This window comes from Corylus avellana, chromosome 2, assembly GCF_965113065.1.
Source record: "Corylus avellana chromosome 2, dhCorAvel1.hap1.2, whole genome shotgun sequence".
Taxonomy (NCBI): Eukaryota; Viridiplantae; Streptophyta; class Magnoliopsida; order Fagales; family Betulaceae; genus Corylus; species Corylus avellana.
Genome location: NC_142491.1, coordinates 13,626,284 through 13,653,134, shown reverse-complemented (window position 1 = coordinate 13,653,134; position 26,851 = coordinate 13,626,284). Strand labels below are relative to the sequence as shown.

Genomic DNA, 26,851 nt, shown 5'->3' with positions numbered 1-26,851 from the left:
CAATTTGAAAAATAAAAACAAAAATAATAATAATAATTTTTTTTTCTTTCAGAAAAAAGCCAAAAAAAAAATAATAATAAATTAAATTAAATTTTCACACCCTGATTTTTTATTCTTAAAAAATAAATCCATTTTAGTTTTTTTTTTTTTAAAAAAAAGAATTATTTAATCTTATTAAGAAGTATTTTTGTCATTGAGTGAGACATTAATAATTTTTTGTAATTTGAGAGAGATATTATTTCTATCAAAAGTTTGAAAAAAATATTATCAATTGATTAATAGTTTAAGAGGACCAAGGAGCGTGTAGACTTTGTCCAAACTTTTATTTATTTATTTTTCGGAGAATGGTAAGAGAAAGAAGGAAATCGAAGGAAATTGACGTTCAAGATTGAATATTAAAAAAACCAAACGAAGTGATAGAAATGGATATTTGATTATTAAAGATTTTTTCATTTACATGTGACGATCATTTCCTTTCCTGATCGTACGCTTATCTAATCTACAAAACAGTACACCTCTCTTCAAGAGGAAAAAGGACATAGTTGGTGACAAATTTAATAACTTGATGAAAACTTTTTGAAAAAAGTTCACGTAATATCGTTTGATTGATAATATCTTCTGAATTTTTAATTGAAATAATGTCTTTTTAAGTTACCAAAAAAATTAATAATGTTTTTTTGGCTAATAAAAAAATAAAAATATTTAAGATAAATATACTCCAACAAATTCAAAAAAAAAAAAAAGTAAATTTTTTCAATTTCCACACCCTTGTTATTTTTTATTTTTTAAATTCAGTTTAAAATTTAATTTTGTTATTAATAAAAAAAAGCCAAAATTAAAATTAAAATTTTGTTATTTTTGATACATTTGTCATTGAGAGTAACGCTGATAATTTTTTATAGTTTGAAAAAGATATTTATCTGAATTAAAAATTTAAGAGAATATTTTAGAATTTAGGGTTTAGGTAGTTTGAAGGCAATAGTTTTTGAATAAAGAAAACAGGAAGAAAGGGATGGGAAGGAAATGGACGTTCAAGATTGAATAACGAAAAACCGAACGATGTGATGGAAATGGATGTTTTTTTTTTTTGTAAGGGATAGAAATGGATGTTGATTACTGCAATTTTTTTCATTTACACGTGAAGATCATTTCCTTTCCTGAGTACCTTCACCTACTCTGCAAAATAGTACACCTCCCTAGCTAGCTTCTACAGAAAAAAGGACATGGTGGGCGACACAATAATAACTCGTTGAAAACTTTTTTGGAGAATGAAATGATAAGAGGAAGAAAGCGCCTAAACTCGGAAGGAAATGGACGTTCAAGATTGAATAAGGAAAAATCAAACGATGTGAAGGAAATGGATATTGATTACTGCAGATTTTTTCATTTTCATTTTCCCTAGCTGATCAAGAGGAAAAACGAAAAAGGACCGACAAAAATTATTAACAGGAAAGAGGAAGAAAGGGTCTGAATGGAATCCCTTAAGGAGTGAGGCGTGAGGAATAGTATATCTAACTTTCAAACCAGCCATTCTTTTTTAAGTTCTTTTTAAGTTGGTCTACAGGTGAGCTCGCCTCTACTGCACATTGAGACTTTCAAGCTGCAGTTTTGGAACACAGCTCGTCCAACCCTGTAAGTAATCATTTGCTATTTGTTTTTTTTTTTTTTTTTAATCAAAGTTTGTGTTTGCATAATTTTCATGATTGTTTTAATAAGAGCAATTGATCTAAGATAATAATGTCAAAAATACAATTAGGAGTTTCCTCTATCTAAATCGGATCTTATATTTTTTTTTTAGAAACCTAAATCCGATCTTAAACATTAATTAGTGCAGCCTTAATGAGACTATGGGCCCCAGAATTCACTTCCCTCTTTACATGATGAACCATCCAGCTCCTCAGAATACGTAAGACCACCCTAGGATTGTCCACAATCTGTCCGTATGGACTTCAGTTTGGTCCCAAATCCGTATGCCACCCACACATCCACAGATGATGGACACTTCCATAGAATATGTGCAAAATATGCAGAGATCCTCCTTGACTATGCCCCGCTTCAATAAATTATCTTTTGTTGGAAGGATATTGTTATAAGCCCTTCACAAAAAAACGTTTGTTGCATTGGAACCTTTAATTGCCAAACCGTTTTCCACAGAGGAGTGTACCCTGAGTGGAGAGACCCTTCCCCATGTTTTAATGATTTCCTCTCTTTTCTCCAAATGATAAGCACTTCTCACAATGAAAACACCTGAGGTTGTGGCTCTCCATATCAGCTTGTCTGATTGTCTATATCTGCTCAATGGTAAGTTACAGATGAGTTCAACTTCATTTTCCATGAAGATCTGTAGTCTTGCAGGTAGTTTCAATGCCAAGAGATAAGGTGGTAGAAGGGACAAAATTTCATAAAGTGTTACGTGACTGTTGCAGTCCACTTAGGAGAAAAGGGAGCCCAATTTGAAGAAGTGGAGCCTGATATCTAGGCCCTACTCTATCACTACTCTAGCTTGTTTCAAGAGCCCAAAGGCCTACCTTCCTCCAATGCCCGTGACCATAAAATTCCAATTTTGCAAGGCCATCGCCCAGTCAGCATTTGGCCCTATCGGTATCCATTTTATCAAAAAAATGGAGATTGAGTGGCAAGTCTCCATCTTGTTAAATTCCAGAGTAGTAAGAGCCAACACAAGCCCATATTCTTCACCTATTTGAGGAATATAAAACCAATACTTGACCGTGATCTTGTTGATTGCCTGGCTATCCACGCACATCCGTCAACTCCCATATTTATTTCGTACTAGTAGGGACGGTACTACGCATGGATTCTGCGTATTCATACTCTCTCCCTCTAATTGTTCTTCCAAATAGAATTCTCCTTTGGGCTCATTCGGTAATGTGTAAGGTCCGGGAGACTTGCTCCTGGTACTAAGTCAATATAGTGCAAGATATCTCTCATAGGCGGCAGTCCCTCGGGCATCTCTACATCCATGATGTCTCGAAATTCTTCTAACATCGGTCGCATTATCTCAGAAACTTTTTGTGAAAAGTAAATCATGGTTCCCTTTGTCACCAATGCTACGATGTCTTGGGCCTCCTTAACTTCTTCCACGAATTTTATCCAGTGGACAGGAAGACCAATTTACCTTCATAATTGGTAGAATTCTTGAATTCTTGTAAGGGTCAAAATGTTACCCTCCAACCATCCCAGAAGATAATGTAAACATTATCTCTTCCCTTGTGCTACGAATCCAAGTCAAACTGCCAAGGTCTTTCTATGATTAAGTGGCAAGTGTCCATCTTCACCGCATTACACAAAATTGAATCCGTCTAATGTTTACCAATCGAAAATGTGAAATGACATCTCTCGAATATTAGTGTCTTCGTTCCCTGCTTGATCCATTTGATCTTGGATGGTGTTAGGTGCTTCTCGGTTTTTAAACACAACTTCGAAACCATCTCCATAGACACTACATTCTCCTCACTTCTACCGTCAACGTGCGATCAAGTCACGTATCCTTCGATTGATCGTGCAACGAGTGCGAAATATCTCATGTCTTTGAGATAGACCCTCTTGCCTCGGGGTCAAGAGTAAGCATTGAATTACTAAGGATCGGGAAAGTGGGATTCACTCGTCAGCGTTAGCCAACTCTTCCTCATAATCAAGCGTATCATCCTCAGTTGCTCCAACCTCTCAATTCTCAACTCCTTTTTATGGCTCAGTTTCGATCAAGTTCACCATCTACCTTCGAGGACATTGATGTGAACTATGTCCTTGTTAGTTGCACTTGAAACACTTCTCTGAACCGGACCATGCATACATATTGTTGGCTGGTTGTCTTGGTATGTTTGAGCTATTGCTGGCTCCTCTTCCCATGGAAGTCACTAGTTGACTTGGTGTGACTGTCACGACTAGAGGTTGTTTCCCTGACCCTGCATTGATCTCATCGCATTGCTTCCAAGTTGGTGCTTTAGGCCTCTCTAGTTGCTTCTTGACTCAGGTTGCTTAGCTAATTGCCTCGGTTAAAGTAAATACAGGATGCATAGAAACCTTGTCTCGGATCGCCACATGTAATCCACCAATAAACCTTGCTACTTGTTGCGCCTTGTTGGGACTTTCAAGCGACGGTGTCGGAAGACAACCTTGTAACTAATTATTTGTTATTTTCTTTTAATTTTTTTTAATCAAATTTTACGTTTCCGTTAATATCTGTTTCGTAAATTACTTTTCATCTTCAATATTCAGCTTCTACCTACTTCTTACTGTCACATGCTGTCATAACAATCATAGTGTTGCATGGCATCATATATCAACTTAAATCTTAAATTTTTGAACTCAGAATTTAAAATATTGTAATTTTTTTAAGAACTAGGGTTAAATACCAAATACCCCCGGGGGTTTGGTAACTTTATTTTTACCCCCTGAAGTTTCATTTTTATCACAGGACCCTCCTGGGTTTTGATAAAGGACCAAGTTAGTCCATCCGTTAGTTGACCATTAGGACTGACACATGGACCAATCAGATGTCGACACGTGGCACTTATTTAATTTTGTTTAAATTAAAAAAAAAATATATATATATATATATATATATATATATATATATTTTAAAAAAGTATTTTTTTTTTTTAAAAAAAAAAAAAAAAGAAAAAAAATTGGGGGTGGCTCCCTTGGCCATTTAGCCACCCCCTTTGGCCATGGGGCAACCTCTTGGGCAAAAAAAAAAAAAGAAAAGAAAAAAAATTGGGGGTGGCTCCCTTGGCCATTCGAGCCACCCCCTTTGGCCATGGGGGGTGGCCAAATGGCCAAGGGAGCCACCCCTATTTTTTTTTTTTTTTTTTTAAACATTTTTTTTTTAATTTTAAAAAAATTAAATAGGTGCCACGTGTTAATATTTGATTGGTCCACGTGTCAGTCCTAAAGGTCAACTAATGGATGAACTAACTTGGTCCTTTATCAAAACCCCAGGAGAGTCCTGTGATAAAAATGAAACTCCAGGGGGGTAAAAATAAAGTTATCAAACTCCAGGGGGGTATTTGATATGTAACCCTAAGAATTATTGATCGTGATATGATCTAATGATTGATCAAACTCTTAGAATTTTGTATTATTTGTATGCACTAGTCCAATCGATTGTGATATAATTTATTAATCGATCAAATGCTATGGATTTTGTACTATTTATCCTTATGCATTAGTTTGATCAATCTTTAGCATCCTCCTATTACAGGAAAGTTAAGCCTCACGCTCATATCTCAAAGAAACTGTGATCTTATCTAGGATCGATCGAACTTGACACGATTAAAAGTTCGATTGAATGTCCGATATTTGATCCTAGTGCATTAGTCTGATTGATCAAGATGATCAAGTGATCGATTGAACTCTTTAGATTTTGTATTTTTCTTATGCATTAATCTGATCGATCGTGATATGATATTGATCGAATTCTATGGATTCTGTGTTATCTATCTTTGTGCATTAGTCCGATCAATCATGATAAGATAAATATGATCAATCGTAGTGCATTAGTGCGATTGATTGTTATACAATCAATCAAACTCTATGAATTTTGTATTTTCTATCATTGTGCATTAGTCTGATCAATCTTTGGCTTCCTTCCACTAGGGAAAAAGGTTATACCCCACGTCCATGTGTCAAAGAAATAGTGATCTTATCTAGGATCAATCGAACTCTATAGTTTTGGGACAAACAAGATCGAATTGCAAAGTATCCAACTCTTTGGTTGATAAAAATATCATCCAAATCCATATATGAAACTTAAATAATTTATATATATATATATATATATATATATATATATATATATATATTAAAAAATAGAAGTAGAAAATAGAAAAATTTAATAATAATTTAAAAATAATTAATTTTTTACTATAAGGTTTGTTTTTTTTTTTTTTAATTTTTTTTTTAAAAATTTAATAGGCTAATAGCCTAATATGTGGTTTTAGTAAGCTTAAAAAAAAAAAAATTAAAATTAAAGAGTACTATGAGCGTCGATATCTAACTATCAACACATATAGTCTGATTATCAGCGTTGAGGTTAATACATAAACAATGTCGTCTTTGTCCGAAAAATAATGCAGGATCTAGTGGTGAGGTTTTTGAAATTTTTTGCACAAAACTTTTTTAATGTACCACCCCCTTTTATTAAAGTATATTTTCATTGTTTCTAAGTAATTTTCTAATTTTTAATATGTTTGATAGAAAATATAAATTTGGATATGAAACATTTAAGAAAAAGGGAAAAAAAAATTCAATGACGTACAAAAAGGAACTTTTGATAAATTTGTAGCTAAAAACAAACAAAATATTACATCAAATCGAGCTAAAGAATAAATAATTGAACAATCAATCTTTGAAATAGAATTAGAAGACAATATTGAAATAATAAAATAAAATAAAATGATATTGTTAATTAGATTTATAAAATCCTTGTTAGCATCGATAAAATGGATCAGTGAAATTAACTATTAAGAATAATGTACTAACAAAACAAGGATATTTAAATTTGATTAGTCAATTGTCATCTAAAAAAACAAGAAAAATGGTTTTTAATAAAAAAAATTTATTATATTATAATTTTAAAATAAAAAATGTTATATTTATAAATTGCATTTTCTAGGGGAGTAGTGATGCAGTTGCCCACTGCACTTGCCCTGTTTGTAAAGGGGTATCATTTTGCTTCTTTATTTTGAAAGCACTTTTCGTTTTCTTTTTCTTTTTTATAAAAAGCAAAAAAATAAAAAATTACTTGGAAAACCGAAGATACACAATATGGTCTGTATTTCGCTTCCAAGTCTCACCTAACATGTTTCGTAGTAATTTGACAGATTAAGAATGGCAACAAGCACAATTGTTCTTGAACTTCTTAGAAATGACAATTATGCCAATTGGTGTGCTTGGATGAAAAATTATTTGTTGGCTCAAGATCTTTGGGACATTGTCCAATCAACCAAGGAACCTCCTAAACTAGAAGATGATGTAGTTGGATTTAAGGCATGGAGAAAGAATAATGCTGCAGCTTTACATGCAATTCTAATTTCATGTGAGGTGGACATACTACCGGGGATTAGAGAAATCACTTCTGCCAAAAAAGTCTGGGATGAATTGGCTAAAATGTATGGAGACAACTCATCAAGAGGTGATGCTCTCTGTCTCTCTCTATACATTAGGCTTATTGTTGTAAGATAATTTGGTGGTGGACAAATTATTCATTTTTTTAATAGAATAGCCATTTTGGGTACAAATTATTTTTTTTTGTTGCTAAGTCATGAGTTTCGTCTCTTATATTACAACAAATTGCTGTTTCCACGCACGTCCAAGGCATATTTTTATGTAAATACTTTATGGGGCCTCCAATATTGGTCCAGGACCCAATAGAAACATAAAATTAAAGGCCAAATATGTGCCCTTTTATAAAACCTTTACCTTATAGCTAGTCTGCAAAACTTTCTACTGCATAAAATTAAAGGAAAGCTTGGCAGGGGCAGGCAGAATAAACAGCGGCCTCCTTGAGCAGTATGAGCCCTTACGTACGGCTATCAATAGTGGTAACTGGGATGATGCAAGAGGTTTCCTTAACAACAATGGAGAAGCAAAGACTGCAAGAATTACAGACCGTGGATCTAGTGCTCTTCATGTGGCTGTCTTTGCAGGAAATAGTGAAATTGTGGAGAAGTTAGTGGACTTATTGTCGGGGGAGGAATTAGCAAAACAAGACGATGAAGGTTTCACAGCTCTAGCCTGGGCTGCCGTTCAACAAAATAATACTGGGATGTTAGATTGCATGCTTAGAAAGAACACTAACTTACTTGACATCCGAGACAATTCCAGTCGTATTCCGCTTATAGCAGCTCTAGAGTATGGAAATATAGAATTGGCTCGCTATCTCTATCCTGCCCCTCTGAATTATAATCAAAGATTAAGCGACATCGATGCTTCCACGGTTCTTACCCAGTTCATACTTCTCAATGATTTTGGTAAGGATCCTAATTATTCATTCTTGTTTTGTTCGATGCTTTGAAATTGTATTGAACAATTTTCCTATCGTTAATTAATTATGTCTCTACCGTACAACACAATAGATCTTGCTCTGCGCTTCCTCCAGCATTGCCCACGTGCTGCTGTTGTTCCAAACAAGTATGATAGTTCCCCTTTGGCCGCATTGGTTTCCAAGTCTTCTGCATTCCCGAGTGGGACCCCGCTCAGGCGTCTGGAAAAAGAGATCTACGACAGTGAGTATAAATATTTATATATGTTTCTTTTTTACTTGTCGTTTTTTTTGTTTTTTTCAAAATTAAATGCTTGCATGTTTACAGAGTCCAAATTTGTCTTTTAGTATATAAAGTTTAAAGTTACATATCTTTAAGAATTGTGTTTCCTTTTTAATTGCTTGAAAAGAAAAGACGGAGGGATAACATCGTTTTGTTATATTTCTACAACTTTTTTAGGTTTGTTAAATAAAAAATTTATGAGTTTATGAATATGAGAGAAGTGACCATCTTCTGTTTTTTCCTATCCATTAACTTTTAGAGTTTCATATGATTTTTTTTGTTTTTTTTTGGCTATGATCGAGCTCCTCTTTTAAAAATTTGCAACATTGATTTTAAAAATGTGGCATATATTGTCTTGCTACTTGCTTGCTTAATTTAGTCATCTTAAGCTCCGTTTGTTTCAACATAAAATATTTCAAGAAAAATAAACTTTCAGGAAATGCTTTCAACTCTAAACACTTTTTGGTGTTTGATGCGTACGAAAAATTACAAATATTTTTTTTTATAGAGAAATGTTAGGGATTCCAAATTTTTTACCAATAAATGTATAACAAAATAAAGTAAAGCTTATTCATTGGAGATGATCAAAAAAATTATTTAAATGAAATGCTACGAGTACCAATAAATAAGTTAATATATGATTTTGATACATATTTCTTAGCAAAAAACTTTGGTACCCATAGTATTTCTCTTTTTTATATTTTCATTGATCATATTAACATATAAAAATCAAGTTTTACTAACAACATAAAAATATTAATATAAAATAATTTCTAAAAAAATAAATCTAAAAATTTCAAATGAACGTAGCAACCTTAAGATGACAAGGGCACACTCAAAATGACACCCCTACGGTTGGTAAGGCATCGGACATTCACGGCCTAATGAACCCAATTGTTGGTCCAATGGACCAACCACTACAAAAATTTTAGGGTTTTGTTTTAGGGTTTTGTGATTTGCCTATTAATGACATTTTTGGGTAAAAAAAAAAAAGGGATAACTTCAGAAAACCCCCCTGAAGTTCCAGCCGATTTGAAAAGACCCCCCTGAATTTCCAAAACTCTCATTTAAGCCCTCTGAACTTCCATTTTCTCTCACTTTGGACCCCTTTAACATTAAACTACGTCGTTTTGAATGTTTTATACCCATTTTACCCTTCCCCAAAACTACGTCGTTTTGTGTCCTAAAATTACCCAGCCTAAAACGACGTCGTTTTAGGCATTAATTTTTATTTTTTTAAAAAAAGAAAAAATTAAAAATTTTAAAAAAAAAAATTTAAAAAAAAAAAAAAAAAAAAAAGAAAAAAACTGGGGTGGCTTCAGCCACCCCCTTGGCCAAAATGGGGTGGCCGAACCACCCCATTTTTGGCCAAGGGGGTGGCAGAGCCACCCCCTGGACGGTCTGGGGGTGGCCGGACCACCCCCTTGGCCATGGGGGTGGTCCGGCCACCCCCAAAAGGGTTAAAAAAAAAAAAAAAAAAAAACGGGGGGGCGGGGGGGTGCATATGGGGTGGCCGGACCACCTCCAAGGGGCTGGGGGTGGTTTCGGCCACCCCATACGGCCGGTATGGGGTGGCCGAAACCACCCCAGCCCCTTGGGGGTGGTCCGGCCACCCCCAAAAACACCCCATCCCTTTTTTTTTTTTTTTTTTTTTGGGGCCAAGGGGGTGGCCGGACCACCCCCTTGGCCATGGGGGTGGCTCGACCACCCCCAGATCGGCCAGGGGGTGGCTGTAGCCACCCCCTTGGCCAAAAATGGGGTGGTCCGGCCACCCCATTTTGGCCAAGGGGGTGGCTGAAGCCACCCCCGTTTTTTTTTTTTTTTTTTTTTTTTTTTTTTTTAAATTTTATTTTTTATTATATATATATTTTACTTTTTTTAATTAAAAAAAAAAAAATTATGCTTAAAACGACGTCGTTTTGGGCTGGATATGTGTTGTGATTTTAGAACACAAAACGACATAGTTTTGAGGAAGGGTAAAATGGGTATAAAACATCCAAAACGACGTAGTTTAATGTTAAAGGGGTCCAAAGTGAGAGAAAACCAAAGTTCATGGGGTCTAAGTGAGAGCTTTGGAAATTCAGGGGGGTCTTTTCAAATCGGCTGGAACTTCAGGGGGGTTTTCTGAAGTTATCCCAAAAAAAAAAGTCATTAATAGGTTAGTGACGTTTTTGAAATGACAAAAATTGGAAAGATTGAAAACAGGGTAGTGACGTTTTTACTATTTACGCGTCACCAATTGGTGACGTGTGAATAGTAGTACATCACTACCCTTTAAAAAATTATAAAAAAAATACTTTTTACAAAAAAATATTTATAATAACAAATATATAATTTTTATAATAAACTTATATTTATTATTATAAATATTTAAATGTTTTCCAATAAATTTTAAATTAAAAAAAAAAAAATAGAGAGGCAGAACAGTTTGCAGCAATTTCTGAGAATTCCCGTTCGAACGGGAAGAGTGTCTGTCCGAACAAACAATACATGCTTCACTAAACTCAACCCCACATACACGGCCAAACTAGTAAACAACACCTCAACCAATCAACCTCTTGAAAACTCAGGATTTATACCAAAAATTCAACTCCAACAACACCCCAAACCGAAACAACAAGAGATGGAGAACCCATAATTAAACTCTGTTACAGCCATTAATCAACCTAGAAACAACTCATAACCTCAACCCGTTAGTTAACCAAAAATCCTCAAGAGTACCCAAAAACACAAACCCATTCCAAGATCAAGAATCAAAATCAAATAATAATTCGAAACTTACCCATTTATTGTTAGAAAAATCGTCCCTCTTCCGCTTTCTTTCTCAATCCCGTCTTCTCTGTTCTCTCTCTGTCTCTTCGTCTCAATCTCCCTCTTGATTCTATCTCTCACGCCCATCCTCCCTCTCCGTTCTGTTTTTCTCCACTTCGTTCTCCCTCATTCCTGCTTCTTCTCTCCCTCTCTAGCCCATTCTCAATTCCACCGTCTCCCTCTCTCTCTCTGTAACTTTCTCTCCCTTTGCCTCTCTCCTTTTCTCCGTGAGCTCTATCGCCCAGCCCTCCCTTTCTCCCTTGAACTCTCTTCTCACGATTTCACTTTCTCTGTTTTGCCGTTGAAGACCAGGAGAAAGAGTGAATTAATAGGAAAAGAAAAAGAAAGAGACAGACGAAAGAAGGGAGCAAAAAAAAAGGGAAAAATTTCAAATTTCAAATTAATGTCGTATAAACAAACACGTCATTAATTAGAGGGGGTCACCATTTTGTGACGTTTTCAAAAATGCCCTACTGTTCACACCTCACCAATATTAGGTTTTTTTTCGTGACCTTAGGGCCCGTTTGGAAGTGCGATTTCAATAATTGCGTTTTTAAAAATTGTGTTTTTAAAATCTCTACTTTTTAAAATCGCACAGGCGTTTGGTAAAACATACTAAAAAGAATTTTTTTTATCAATTGAGTGTTTGGATAACATTAGCATATAATTGCGGTTTCATGACCAAATTACCAATAAGGATGATCAAGACAGAGAGAATGAAGAAAAAAAAAAAAAAAAAAAGAGAGAAAAGAAGGGTTTTAATATATTTTAGGTGGGTATTCTTGGTATTTTTTTCATTCCCGTTCTAAAAAAGGTAACTATTGCGCCAAATATCTTTTTAATAGAAATCGTGATTTTGTTTTAAATTCGCACTTTTTCAAATAAGCACCCTCTAATCAGCTTATGAAAATCGCAGATTTTTTTGCGATTTTAAAATTTGTGTTTTTAAAATCGCAATCCCAAACACCCTAAAGTTGCGATTTTGTTTAAAATCGCAGATTATTTTTTAAAAAACGCACTCCCAAACGCACCCTGCTCTGGGTGATGCCATGGGGTAAGATGCGCACTCCCCACACACGAACGGTTTCCCAATTTTACACCTTGAGGGCAAGGTTGATTTCAAGGGTTCAAGAGTGCCAAGACATGATCCTAGAAACCACTCACCACTAGCATGGACATGCAAAGGCAAGATCACAGCAATCAAGGACATCGGAAAACAGGATCACCGTCGTCGCCAACCATAAGCAAGATTGTAGCTAACATCCCTAAAATATATATAGTAACCAACCATGGGGAGGGCATGCCAATCCAACAAAATCAATTTCAAGTTTTGTTTATCAATTTCAGTTTTAGTTGTTCTACCAATTTCCTCTTTGATTTTATATGTTTTCCTATTGATTATTAATTCTGTGGAACAAACAAAATTTATATGATGGATATTAACTTAGTCAATGAAATTTATATTTTGTTGGGTACATTGCACATTTGTATGTTTTCTTTGTGGTTTACAGTATAACGAAGAGATATAGTATTCATTGGACTTTTTTGTTGAAAGGTATATTCATTCCACCAGCACAGTTCCCCAATGAAATTCGGATAGACATCCCAAACCCACGTGAACACCAAGGTGATCAACTAAGCATTATCAAATTAGGTATGTTATCGCCTAAACTCCCTCTCTTGAGGATTTATATGCACCACTAAAAATATTTGGGTGCCTTGTCTACGTGTACATGATGCATGAGCACACCTTATAATACACGAGTATATATATCACATTCAATTAGACAAACTTTCCAATAGCATACCTGATCATTAACAAATCAATTTGTGGTAATAATTTTCTAACTTATTTATGCGAGTGGGTTTCATTTTCACTTTGCAGCATTGCTAGGCCTATATCGTCGGATGCCTTCGAGAATCCTTCAGCACCATGGCATCAGTTCACGTCGATTTAATTTCATATCTTTGTGAGAAACATTATTAAACTTAATTTATTATATATCTTTCTTCAATTGTGTGTGTTTTTTTTTTTCCCTTATCATCAATCTATTATTCTTCTTTTGATCTAGTTGAGTTAATGATGCAATGACTACTGACATAGGAATCAAGACAAATTTACTTGAACTAAAGAAGCTCCATCAGCAAGCCCTTCAACTTCTACCTAAAATGTGCATACACGTAAAGCAAATGAATGGTGATTATGTTAATGGAGTCATCTTACAAGCCATCAAGGGAGGGAATTTTGAGTTTATTGATGAGATACTTAAAGTAGATCACCATCTTCTATATACCACTGATACAATGGGAAGAAACATATTGTTTTACGCTGTCCTATATCGTCAAGATAAGATTTTTCGCCGTATCTTGCTAAAAATAAGGAAACTTGATGCGGGAAATTTAATTATAAATGCTCGGGATAAATCAAGTAGCACTATCTTGCACATGGCAGCGATGTTAGAATCACCCACTAAAAGTGATTGCCTTAAGCGTGAAGTTTTGAAGATACAGAGCGAACTTAGATGGTTTAAGGTAATATCTCTTAGTCTTATTTTTCTAATGTGCTTACACTTATAGGTTTTTGATCATTGTTTCAAGGTATTTTAAATCAAATGAAATTTTACTAGCCTATAAAATAAGGAAATTTTTCTCTTTTCAAATGTCTCTCTTTTCATGGATCAAACCTATAAGACATCCCCTTTTCAAGAAGTTTCATTAGACGACAAGGATCGATTGGTAACAGCCACCCTTCTAATAGATGATGATGTCTTTGTTAATTAGTTCTCTTTTTGAAGACTTAACTTTGACAAAGATCATGAAGAATTGGGTGGGTACCTTGTAACAAATTAAAAGGCCTTGAATTAACTTGATGAAGTTGAACTACCTCATTGAATTAGAAAGTGAAAACTCATTATTCCATATTGATCATAAAACTAGAATGAAGTTGAGTGTTGATACCATAAACTAAATTGTTTCTTTCTTTTTGCGTATTTATAAACAAGGATTTCAATCATATATGATTTCAACAATTATGTTATGGTTCATAGTTGTAAAAATCCAAAATCCATTTCTTTAAGGTCATTTTGCTACCTGAAAATAAGAGATTTAATGGATAGCAAGAGATGCCACAAAAGGAAGCATGCATTCATTTGTCTATATATTGCTTCAATTTCTAATTTCTATGGTTTTGTTCAATAAATATAGGACGTGGAGAGCATTTGCCTTCCTTGGATTAAGGAAATTCGAAATGATAGAAAGATGACAGCCAAAGAACTTTTTACCCATAACCACAAGGACATAATGAAGGAAGGAGAGACATGGATGAAGAGCACTGCAACTTCTTCTACAGTGGTAGGAGCTCTCATTATTACCATTATGTTCACTGCAGCAATCACTGTTCCAGGAGGTAACAATCAAAATACTGGGTTCCCAATGTTTTCACATAAAAAGTCATTTATGGTTTTTATCATATCTGATGCATTATCACTCTTTTGTTCCTCAATCTCAGTATTGGTCTTTCTTGAAATTGTTACATTGCGTTATACTGAAGAAGATTTTTTAAATTACGTTTCTACAAAGATGTTAGTAGGATATTACACTCTTTTCATCTCTATGGCAACTATGATGATTGCCTTTTGTGCTGCTCTTTTCATTATGCTACCCCGAACTTCATGGATGGTCATTCCTGTCATTTTTCTTGCTACAATTCCTGTCTACCAATTCGCTTATATGTTGTCAACCCTTGTAAGAGTTCTAATAAGGTCCATTCGGGATTGGATTTTTTATGGTACGTGGTAGTGATGTATTAACGAATTTTGGTCGTTTGTAATGAAGAATTGGTGATCATTCAGCTTGTGATATATTAAGCATATTGGTCTGATTCTCTCGTGGGTTGGACATTTTATGATGAAATAAAATAAATTGATTAGTCATATATCCTTCGTAGATTTTCTCTTTCGTTATATTGCCAACACTTGGAAAGACTTCTACCTGCAACAATTAACATAGATGACAATTAACAATAACCAAATTTTGAAGAAAAAAGAAGAAATTGGTATATCTAAATTTTTGCATGTTTAATCGTTTTTTTTTTTTTTAGGGCATATTAAAAGAAATTCTAAGGTCACATTATTTAAAAGCCTTTAACGTAACTCTAATGGCAAAATTAACGTTGAGTAAATCACCTGGTTGTAATTAAATGGACTTTGTTGTTTATGTCGTGCTTTGTTTGTTCAATGTTTTTTCAATGTTCCCAAGTAATAGCTTAATCGGGTAGGGATTACACCCTATAAAACCGATGTTATTAGTTTAAATCACCCATTCTCCCTCTGGTGTGAACATGTCCAAAATTTATAAAAACAAAAAAAAAAAAAAAAAAAAATTAGTAACTTTTCACTTCATTTTCTGTCTTCTCCTCTTTTTTAAAATAAATTTTCCAGAAGTCTTCTAATTGGTTACAATCCTGCCATCTCAACTCATCTGCAGATGCAATTACTAGGCTTCAGACTTGAACATACCTGTGAGCCGAAACATGATCATCTTCATTTCATTTGAATTGGATAATATCTAGTTAGCTATATTGGATAAGTATTTTTGTCTTTTAACTTTTTGAGATGACAAAAATACCCCCAATATATCTAATTGGATATTATCTATTTGAACTGGAGATGATCCTAATTCCTCCTGTGAGCCACCTGTTTAATAATTGTAATTTAATAATAAATGTAAAAAGATTAATAGAATCTGTATTGAATTGGACAAAAGCATGGTCGGCTCAATAGTATTGGCAAGTGAGGACATTTATAAAGGCCCCAAAAAATATAAGGTCCTATATACTAAACTTAAAAAAAAAAAGATGAAAAGGCTTAGGAAAAATAAAATGAGAGGAGGTCACTTGGCAATTGACTTGCTAAGGCGGGCGGTTAATAACCATCACCTAACTGCACTAACCGCTAACTGCTAACTGCTTTTGAAGGCGGTTAGAAAAAATCGCTAACCGACTAGGCAGTTGTGGTTAGTGGTTTTAGGCCTTGAAAACACTGCTAACTGCTTTTGAAGGCAGTTAGGAAAAATCGCTAACTGACTAGGCAGTTGGTTTATGGTTTTTAGATTTTGAAAAAATCGCTAACTGCCTTTATGTATAGCATATAGTATATATTATATTTATAGATATAAAAATATATAAAATTTTAGAAATGATGTCGTATGTAGTAGGGTATTATCATAGTATATGCATGGCGGTTAGCGAAAGTAGTTATGGTTAGTGGTTTTAGCCAATAACCACTAACCCAAATCGTCTTTTCACCCCTAGACATGACATAGTTAAGTGTATGTTAATTTGGTACGTGGAATAACTATTTCATTGATATCATAAAATGTCTCTTATACTCTTGTAAAAATTATAAAAATACAAAATTTAAATAATTAAAAAAAAATTTATTTGGCCGTTTTGTAATGTTTATACTTTATATGCTAACGTGGGTCTATTAAGTCACTGCATTTTGCAGGAAAAAAATGTTAAAATTTATTTCTTGGCGTTTTTCGGGATTATAGCAGTGTTTATTGGCCATCAGTAAATGCAATTTTTTGTTTTTTTTGTTTTTTGTAGTGCATGTTAAAATTTCTCAGTAGATGTGAAGTTAACTTTATTGGATATCACAATCTCCTTTATTCAAATTATTGACATCTTCGTCAGAGCTCACGTCATAATGCAGCGCCTCAACACTTTGGTGTTACTAACTTTGATACCATTTATCACCACTCAGGAAAACAAAACCCACATTTACACCATTACTCCTAAAAAACTAATTAAAGTTACAATTTGAATTACTTAAAATCACTTATAAAATTAAATTGCACCTCGTAACAAATCATTAGGAGACTTGACACTCACACTTATCAATATCATAGTCCATCTACTTAGCGTCACAAAACATATGTTGTTATACATAAACCCATCACTTGAACCCACGGGTCAAAGGCCCAACGACCCAAGAAAGCCCGATACATCAAATGGGCTTTATGAATGCAACCCAACACAAAACAATGGATACGGCGTCGTTTCTTACACTCTCAGACGTCCAGAAACTGACTACTTTATCACAATGAATCTCTTACACTTAAACATCCAGATGCATCTATCACAATCAGGACACAACTCGGCTATATGGACAGCTCACACATAGCAAGATCATCGGAACGGTTATGATCTTGCTCTTAAAAGACTTCTGGCAAATACGCGCCATCCTCGGAATCCTATCAATATATGTAACGGCCTCTTGCCAATCATAAAGATAAGAGACACGAATATTAACTCTGCCGGCCGTTACGCTCAAATCCCGGATCCTCTGCCCGGTCATCATAACCACCTCTGCATGATCAACTATAAAAGACCTCACTCCAAAGGTACGTAGGGAGGACTAAGAGATATACTGAGTTTTTACATAAACACTAACTTAAGCATCGGAGGAGGAACCGCCGGCCAACACCCGGCGCATCCTCTTAACATGTGCTCTAGTTTTGTAGGTCTGACAGAAAGCGTGAATAAGAAAGGTACAGCTTAGAGGCTTGGTTTCTCTTGAGTTCATCGTACCAGAAACTGCTTCAACGTATGCCAACTTATTCTGTTATAGCATTCGTAGCAGCCTCACCAAATATTACTCACTAAAATAACTAAAAAGTACACTTTCCTCTATTTTAAAAACTCACCTTTTTTAGACTACCTACAACAGTCTCACAATTTTAACAATTCAATTTCACTATTCAATTTTGAATATTATTTTTCAAAGATTTGTTTATTTTTTCTCTAACTTTTATATTTTTGAATGTTTGTATTTTCCTAATTGTCTATTTTAAGATAGAAAGAGAAGGGAGAGAGGCCTACAGAGAAAAGGAAAAGAAAAAGAAAAAAAAAAAAAAAAAAAAAAAGCAGAGAGAAATGAAAAGCAAAATGGGAGAGAGAGAAATTATTTGTTTAACCGATATGTGAATGAATAGTACTCACTAAAGATAGTGAGTATTGTTCACTCACTATTTTATTTTAGTTAAAATGGTGAGTCTAAAAAATGAAGATTTAAGCCACTATTGTTAAATTGCCTCACCAAAATAACCAAAAAATGGTTTTGGTGATCAGGCTGCTAGGAATGCTCTTAGAACAAGCACTTGGACCTGCATGGTTATATTCTCTTTATATTGTCTTTTGCCTAGCTCTATAATCTGAGTTAAGCGTAAAAAAGGAAGAAGAAAAAATATATAAGAAGTTTTGTGGTTCTGCCAAGCCCCCTGTTCCTTTATCGGGTGAAAGAGTGAAGACAAGAGTAAGCTGCCAGACTTCTCCCAAATACAGTAAGTAATGATATACTTTTAATCATGTTCAAAACATTTAGGTTTTATTATTCAAAGTGATAAATTACAAATACAGAGGTAAGGTGTTTATATACACAACCTTAACCTAATAAAGAAACATATAGAATAGCAAATTTACAACACATCTACTACATTAGGTTCTTGCTTGCTACACAAGTTTTGAGAGGCTAGTGAATCTTTCCTTCTTGAATTGATCTGACTATGAGCTGTTTGGTCATGAGAAGATCCTTGTGATATTCTCAGCAAAGGTCTCAAGATTCTCAAGATTTCTTTTTTTGTCAAGGGCTTTCCATATTGATTTTGTATTTCTGCACCGCCACTGGCTTTGGCTGTCTATGAAGTGGCGCTGGAGCACAAAATGCTTGTGCTCGAGCCTTTGCGGGTCTACGTGTCGGCGCTCGAGCGCTTTAGACTTATACTCGAGCTCTTTCAAACCTAATATACTGTGCAACATCAGCTTGGACCAAAGAGCAAGGAACCATGAGGAATAGAGCCCTTTAGTAAACACATCTGCAACTTGATCATGAGTGGAGATAAATCTGATAAGAATATATTGAGAACCTTTTCATGAACAAAATGGTAATCAACTTCAATATGTTTGGTTTTGATGTGTGCCAAATATTGCATATTTGGACCCCTTAATTTACTTATGTTAATCTTTTAGCTGTGTTATTATTTGATGTTCTGGGTTAGTTATGCGTCTTTAGTGTTTTATAGGTTGCTATGGGAGAATTAAGGGATTTATGTGAAAGTTGCACATTTTGGAGAAGCTACCATCGGACATGTGATTGAAAGCTTAATACTACGATGGAGCGCACTAGCGATCGAGCCCAACACTTCAAGATCAAGCGCAAATGCGCCTGTTGGAAAGCTCAGCTGCGTTGTTGTGCCAAATGCTCACATAAATTAATAGGCAAATACTTGATACGTTTTACTCGCAAATGCACAAGATCAAATGATAGTATAGCAGGCAAATACGAGATCATTCCCACGAGGATTGGTAAATTATGTTTAGAAATAATTTCCTATTTAATTAAACATATAAAATTCAATTGTCACGATTGAATTTAATATAAATAAATAAAATAAAAGATAAACTAAAACTAAAAAGGGATTAGGGTTTTGATACCCACCACTAATCAGACTAATTAAGATAATAATATGCCAATGCGCCAATCATACCGGTATATTTAATGTTGGCCAACCTAAGGGTATGGGTGTCTGCTCCTTAAGCTTTTGATTTTCCTAAGCAATGAATTAGGCATGGGTGTCTACTCTAATTCTTTTCTTTCTTAAAGGATTTAGCATGGGTGTCTGTTAAGTTATTCTTTACGAAACAATAAATTTGTGGAAATCGACAAACACATAAGGCCTATGTTGTTACAAATATCTACCTAAATTAAAAGACAAATAATTGTATGTTTTACCCGCAAGTGCACGAGGTCAACATAATAGTATATGATGCAAGTACAAGGTTATTCCCATGAGGATTGCTAAATTTTGTCTAAAATAAATTCCAAAAGTAAAGTAAAACAAAGATTGGTTTTTGATTTGATAATAATGAAAAGGTAGGGCTTTGATATCCACTACTAATTATATTTAAATAATATATCAATATCCAATGTTTTGATCATGTTATGTATATCTAATGTTTGTCAACCTAAGGGCATGGGTGTATACTCCTTAAGCTATAGATTTCCCTAAGCAACGAGTTAGGCATGTTTGTATACTCTAACTCTTTTCTTTCTTAAATGATTTAGCATGGGTGTATACTAAGTTGTTCTTTAAGAAAGCAGGAATCTGTGGAAATCGACAAACACATGAGGCCTAGGGCATGGGTGTATACTCTAAGTTCCCTATGTTGATTAACCCAAGAATCCGGTGTGGATTTCTTTTGTTACTTTTGTTAAACCCAGGACTCGGTCATTCAAATTGGTCTAACTAACTAGTTCATACCACATGCATATGTTGAATAAGCACACACATATGAGGAATTCATGAAAGCAGACATTAATCAAATTAAATATCACAACATGATCATCACAAGGGCGCCAATATTGAATATTAACTAAACATAACTAGGGCTTCAATCTAGCCCTACTAAATAAATTAGTTATGCATAAGTTTGATGTTAAACATCTTCATTAAATAAAAAAAAAGGAAATGAATAAACCCGAAACTTGAACTTGAAGAGCTCAAATTCTTCTCCTTGGAAAGTGAGTCTATTCTAGAGGCTTAAGGGTTTATTTATAGGCCTTAGGAATACTTTAGAAACCCTAAAAATTGGAGGGTTTGAACCCTAGTTCGCACAAAGTTACAAAACCCTAAAAGTTGCACTTTCCATAACAAGGCTGGCAGCTGAGTTGCCCATCACGCACGGGTGCGCTCGATCGCAACCCGTGTGCGATCGATCCTAGGTCTGCGATCGATCCTCTTTGTGCTGGCGCTCGATCGCAGGTGCCTTGCGTGTTGTGGTCCTCGCCTGTAGTGCGCTCGATCGCAGCTCCACTGTGGTTGATCACACTACCAGAGCCGTCCAATTTCCCAAAATAGCTCTTTTTAAGTCCAAAACTTCTGAGATTGCTTCTTTTTCTTCCAATGACCTACAAAATCAAGGAAAACACATAAAAGAGCTAAAATGACATAAATTAACTAAAACTAAAGGATTAAAACATGTAAGTTAAGGGCTAAAAATATGAATATTTTAGCACTTAACAGCCTAGGGCATAGGTGTCTACTCCCGGTTCCCTATGTTGATTAACCCAAGAACCCGGGGTGAATTTTTTTTGTTCCTCTTGTCAAACCCAGGACTCAATCATCTAAATTGATTTAATTAACTAGTTCATACCACATGCATATGTTGGCCAGACAAACATAGACGAGGAATACAAGATAAGAGGTATTCATCAAGTTAAATACATCAAAATATAATTGTAGCAAAGACGTCAATATTGAAATCATAAATAGACATGATTAAGGCTTCAATTGAGCCCTAATTAAAATATAAACTACATAATGAAAATAAAAGGTGGAAGAGAGAAAAACCCAAACTCCTCTTGATCTAGAATTCAGTTCCTTTCCAAAGCTTGTGCCTCTTTCTCAACACTTTTTCCTAAAAGCTAAGAAGTCTATTTATAGGCTTTAGAAGTCCTTGTTGCACTAGTAAACCTAGAAAATTCGTAGGGTTTTAATCCTATTACAAGTGGGCTTAGACAACCCAAATATGGAAAGAACAACAGTCTGGCCGCCTCTTGATGTGTCACCTGCGCACGGGTGCAATCCATCGCAACCTGTGTGCGCTCGATCGCACGTTTGCTATCAAGACTCTTCTGTTGTGCGCACAATCGCACATGGCCACACTCGCTTTTCTTCTCTGGTAGTGTGCTCGATCGCAAGTTCCCTGCACTCGATCGCACTGTCAGGGGCTCCAACTTTTCCCAATTCCTCTCTTTGAGCCCAAATCTTCCTAATTTACTTCCTTTCTCCCAAAAGCCTACAAAAGCATGGAAAACTCATAAAAGAACTAAAATAGAATACTTTAACAACACTTAAGGAATTAACACATATAAGTTTAAGGGCTAAAATATGAATATTTTGGCACTTAACACACCCCCAAACTTACATATTGCTAGTCCCTTAGCATTACACAACTAAAAGCAAAATGAAAAATAGAAAACAAAAAGATAAATCCATCTTTCGTGGAATGTACGATTGCATTTAGCATATGCAACAAGCCTTTTAAACCCATAGGAATTCCCTAGAGGACGAGTGAAGTCTCGTAAGGGTTTTCCAGAAATGTTACCCTCAAACATCATACAAGAGTTCATGTTATCCCAAAAATTAAGGTATCACTCAAGTCCATGATTTTCATTCATTAGCAAGCTTAAAAAGATAAACTCTATATCTTCACAATGAATTGTAATCTCAAAATTCAATTACTTACAAAAGACATGCTAAGGCATCACAAGTTCGAGACAATGTAAAGTGAACTAGCACATAAATATGAAGCTTCCAAGTATTTCCAATGTGCAATGTCTCTATATCTCAAAGTTCCCTGAAATCCCTATTAGAATGAACTTTTTTTTTTTTTTTTTTTTTTTAAATTCATCAGGTTGTGCAATGTTTGGTTCCCCTAACTTTCTAATTGACCCATGTACCGAGTGTTAAGTCAATGACTCCCAAACCAGATGGTTTTAGTGCATTTGGTGTAGAGACACCCCTAGGACTTACTAACTCAAGTAAAAAAGGCTACGAAACCAAATTAACCATGACATTAACCAAATCAGAAAATTTCACCTTCTGACGTGAACACTCAATGCTTTGAGGCAAGAGGTCCAATTATTTAGTGAAAAGTTTATCAATGATCATATATATATATATATATATATATATATATATATATGTGTGTGTGTGTGTGTGTGTGTGTGTGTGTCAAAGTATCCATCTAATAAATCATCCAGTTTCACCCAAGACATAGAAACACACACATCATACTTTCATGTTATACCCCACAAATTATGTGCTAATGTGCTTGTGTAAAATCAGATCAAACATGTAAATTCTCAATTGTCCTAAACAAATAACCAAACAGAAAAATTCAATTATCAGATCATGTGTTCAAAATTTTAAACTCATCAATGAAATCAAAACATAATTTTTAAAGTTAACCAAAATTTTAAGTCAAACATGAACATATATATATATATATATATATATATATATATATATATAACAAAATAATAAAAAAATAAAAAAGTTTTTTTTTTTTTTTTCCAGTTTTATTTTATGTTTATTTTTGTTGTTGTGAAATATATATACAACAACAAAAATAAACATAAAATAAAACTGGAAAAAAAAAACTTTTTTTATTTTTTTATTATTTTGTTTTCTTTTCATAACAATAAAATTGGGACAAAGTGTGTGTAAATTATCTCCCATACACCCAAACTTAAATTACACATTGTCCCAAATGTGTGTATATGTTGTGCCAAATACACACCAAAATTAAGAAAGAAATAATAAAAGATAAACTAAAACTAAAAAAAATATTAGAGTTTTGATATCTACCGCTAATCAGGCTAATTAAGATAACAAGATGTCAATGCGCCAATCATACCGGTATATTTAATGTTTGGCAATCTAAGGGTATGGGTGTCTACTCCTTAAGCTATTGATTTTCCTAAGCAACAAATTAGGCATGGATGTCTACTCTAATTCTTTTATTTTTTAAAGGATTTAACATGAATGTCTACTAAGTTATTCTTTAAGAAAGCATAAATCTGTGAAAATTGACAAACACATGAGGCCTAAGGCACGGGTGTCTACTTCCAGTTCCCCATGTTAATTAACCCAAGAACCCGGTGTGGATTTCTTTTGTTACTCTTATTAAACCCAAGACTCGATCATCCAAATTGATTTAATTAATTAACTAATCCATACCATATGCATATGTTGATCAGGCAAATACATATAAGGAATACAAGATAACAGGAACTAATCAAGTTAAATACACCAAAATATAATTGTAGCAAAGGTGCCAATATTGCAATCTTAAAAAGACATGACTAGGGCTTCAATCGAGCCCTAATTAAAATATAAACTACATGATAAAAATAAAAGGTGGAAGAAAAGAAAAATCCATGCTCCTTTTGATCTAGCCTTAAGTTCATTTCCAGAGCTTGTGCCTCTTTCTCCACACCTCTCCTAGAACCTAAGAGTCGATTTATAGGCTTTAGAAGTCCTTGCAACACTAGTAAACCTAGGAAATTCATAGGGTTTTTCTCCTACTACAAGTGGGAGTTGGAAAATCCTAATATGGAAAGAATAACAGTCTGGCCGCCTCTTGATGTGTCATCTGCTCATGGGTGCGATCGATTGCAACCCGTGCGCCCTCGATCGAACATCTGCGATCTAGACTCTTCTGTTGTGTGCACGATCGTACATGGCCGCACTTGCTTGTCTTCTCTGGTAGTACACTCGATCACAGGTTCCCTGCGTTCGAACGCACTGTTAGGGGCTCCAACTTTTTCCAATTTCTCTCTTTGAGCCCAAATCTTCCAGATTTACTTCATTTTCTTCGAAAAGCCTACAAAAGCATGGAAAACACATAAAAGAACTAAAATATCATAAATTAATAACACTCAAGGAGCTAAAACATGTAAGTTTAAGGGCTAAAATATGACTATTTTGGCACTTAACAGTATACATGGAAAGAATTTTCCAGGGATATGGACGAAATTGTTTGGAATAGCAGCACACCCCCGAACTTGAATTGAGGCACACTTGTCCCTGCAAAATAAACACTAAAACAAATAAAAAGGGATCAAAAACAAAACTAAAGACAAACATAGAAATAAATTGACAAACAAATTGAAAAATGATAGGATAAACTATGGGGTGCCTCCCATGAGCGCTAAGTTTCACATCTTCAGCCAGACGGTTGTTCTCCGCTTATTCTCTTATTTCTGTCCTGAAGAAGATGCTCCAGGATTGGGTATTGTTTGGGATGGGAATTCACCTTGTTTTATTTCACTCAACTCTTTAGCCATTTGCCCTATTTGAACTTCCAATCTTCGCATAGCTTGCTCAGTTCTTTGTATCTCTTGATTGGTTTATGCATTGATTTGTCTTTGATCATTCATGAATTCCCGTTGCGTAGTTGCCAAGGTGCATACCATACCCTCTAAATTTGGTTGGCTTGCTTGTTGGTAGTTCCTCTGTTGCCCTTGATGGTTTAGAGAATTCTGATTGTTACTCCATGAGAAATTTGGGTGGTTTCCCCACCCTGGATTATAAGTGTTGGAGTAGGGATTATTCTTGGGAGGATAGTTGTTCTGTCCCACATAACTTACTTGCTCTTGATCTGTAAATGAATACAAGGGGCAAGTCTCAGTAGTGTGATCAAAATGAGAACACAAAGCACATACCTGAGGTTGCACGGCTCGTTGACTAGGTGAGGTGTTTTGAGCAGTCATGGCTTCGACAATCATAACCAGCTTCCTTTCCACAACAGCCATCTGATTTGGGGGTCCACCACTCAGGTTCACTTCATACATACCATTGCTCATTACTCCTTGCCTCCCTTTGGATGAGAATTGTTGGGAGTGTTTACTTAATGTCTCAAAGAGCTCTATGGCTTCCTCACTGTTCTTTTCATCAGCACACCTTCACAAGCTGAATCAACAATAACCTTGTTAATATCATTTAAACCTTCATAAAAAGCTTGTACCTGATCATCTTGAGGCATGTTGTGATGTGGACACTTAAGAAGCAGCGTATTGAAGTGGTCCCACGCTTCACAGAACAGATCTCCATCTCTTTGTTGGAATGATTGAATCTCCCTTCTAAGTTGCCTTGTCTTTTGAGTGGGGAAGAACTTCTTTAGGAATTTGCTGGACAACTCTTCCTAAGTATGAATAGATTGTGCAAGCAAAGAATTATACGACAACTTAACATTGTCTTTTAAGGAAAATGGGAATAAGACTAACCTGAGCCTCTCCGTATTTAGGCCTTGAACGTGTTAAAGCTTGCAGAGATCAAAGAACTCTCTAAGATGCAAGTTTGGATCCTCCGTAGCTGTGCCTCTGAAGTGAGTCAAGGCATTCAGTATTTGTGGGGATATGTAGTAATTGCCTTCTACCTCCAGTTGATAGGCTATGCATGACGGCTGGTTGAGGTTCTTTGGGATGAAAGACTGCTTCATGGGCCTTCGCAGCGGTGGATTTTCTGGCAACTCTTGCATTGTTTCCTCAACTTCTTCTTCTTTTGTGTCAGAATTGTCTCTATGCCCTTGTCGAATGGTCCACTCAATTTCTGGATCAAGTGGAAAGATGGTTGAGGCTTGAGATCGACGACCTTACATAAGAAGATTTTTCCCTTGTAGTCACAGCAATTTCAGTACTACTGTGTGGAAGTCCTCTGGAACTGCGCTCGATCGCAAGTTAGTGCGCTCGATTGTACTGTGCTCGATCACACTTGATCTCCGCTCAATCACAATAATAGAATGCCGGGTGCTACAAGTTGAAATTGAACAAAAACAGAGAAGTAATTGGAAAACTAAAAAAATATTTTTACTTTTTCAAAACAGAATTAAAAAATAAAGAATTAAGATAACCAACTAAAGGAATATAATTCTAAACAAAATTTGACACAATCCCCGGCAACAGCGCCAAAAACTTGTTGTGCCAAATACCCACCTCAATTAATAGGCAAATACTTGATACATTTTACTCGCAAGTGCACAAGATCAAACGATAGTATAGTGTTGTGCAAATATATACCTAAATTAATAGGTAAATAATTGTATGTTTTACCTGCAATTGCACAAGGTCAACATAGTAGTATATGGTGCAAGTACAGGATCATTCTCACGAGGATTGCTGAATTTTCGT

General features: G+C 35.0%; 2 protein-coding genes across 2 annotated transcripts in view; both read left to right on the top strand.

Annotated features, from left to right (window-relative positions):
* Positions 1-1,202: 1,202 nt before the first annotated feature.
* The window catches only part of LOC132168108 (uncharacterized), a 106,176-nt gene continuing 80,527 nt past the window's right edge, over positions 1,203-26,851 (top strand). Inside the window, exon 1 of the mRNA XM_088513201.1 lies at positions 1,203-1,632. The gene's annotated coding sequence lies outside the window, so the exon portion shown is untranslated. The remainder of the gene's footprint in view (positions 1,633-26,851) is intronic.
* Positions 6,850-14,894, top strand: LOC148587372 (uncharacterized). Its single transcript, XM_088512570.1, has 5 exons — positions 6,850-7,191; positions 7,484-7,991; positions 8,097-8,246; positions 13,201-13,628; positions 14,301-14,894. The coding sequence occupies exons 1-5, from the start codon at positions 6,850-6,852 to the stop codon at positions 14,892-14,894; spliced, it is 2,022 nt and encodes a 673-aa protein (XP_088368696.1).

Coding starts and splice junctions, on each gene's coding strand:
- LOC148587372 (XM_088512570.1), top strand. CDS start 6,850: ATGGCAACAAGCACAATTGTTCTTGAACTTCTTAGAAATGACAATTAT. Junction 8,247..13,200: donor GGAAAAAGAGATCTACGACA/GTGAGTATAAAT, acceptor CTACTGACATAG/GAATCAAGACAAATTTACTT. Junction 13,629..14,300: donor GCGAACTTAGATGGTTTAAG/GTAATATCTCTT, acceptor CAATAAATATAG/GACGTGGAGAGCATTTGCCT.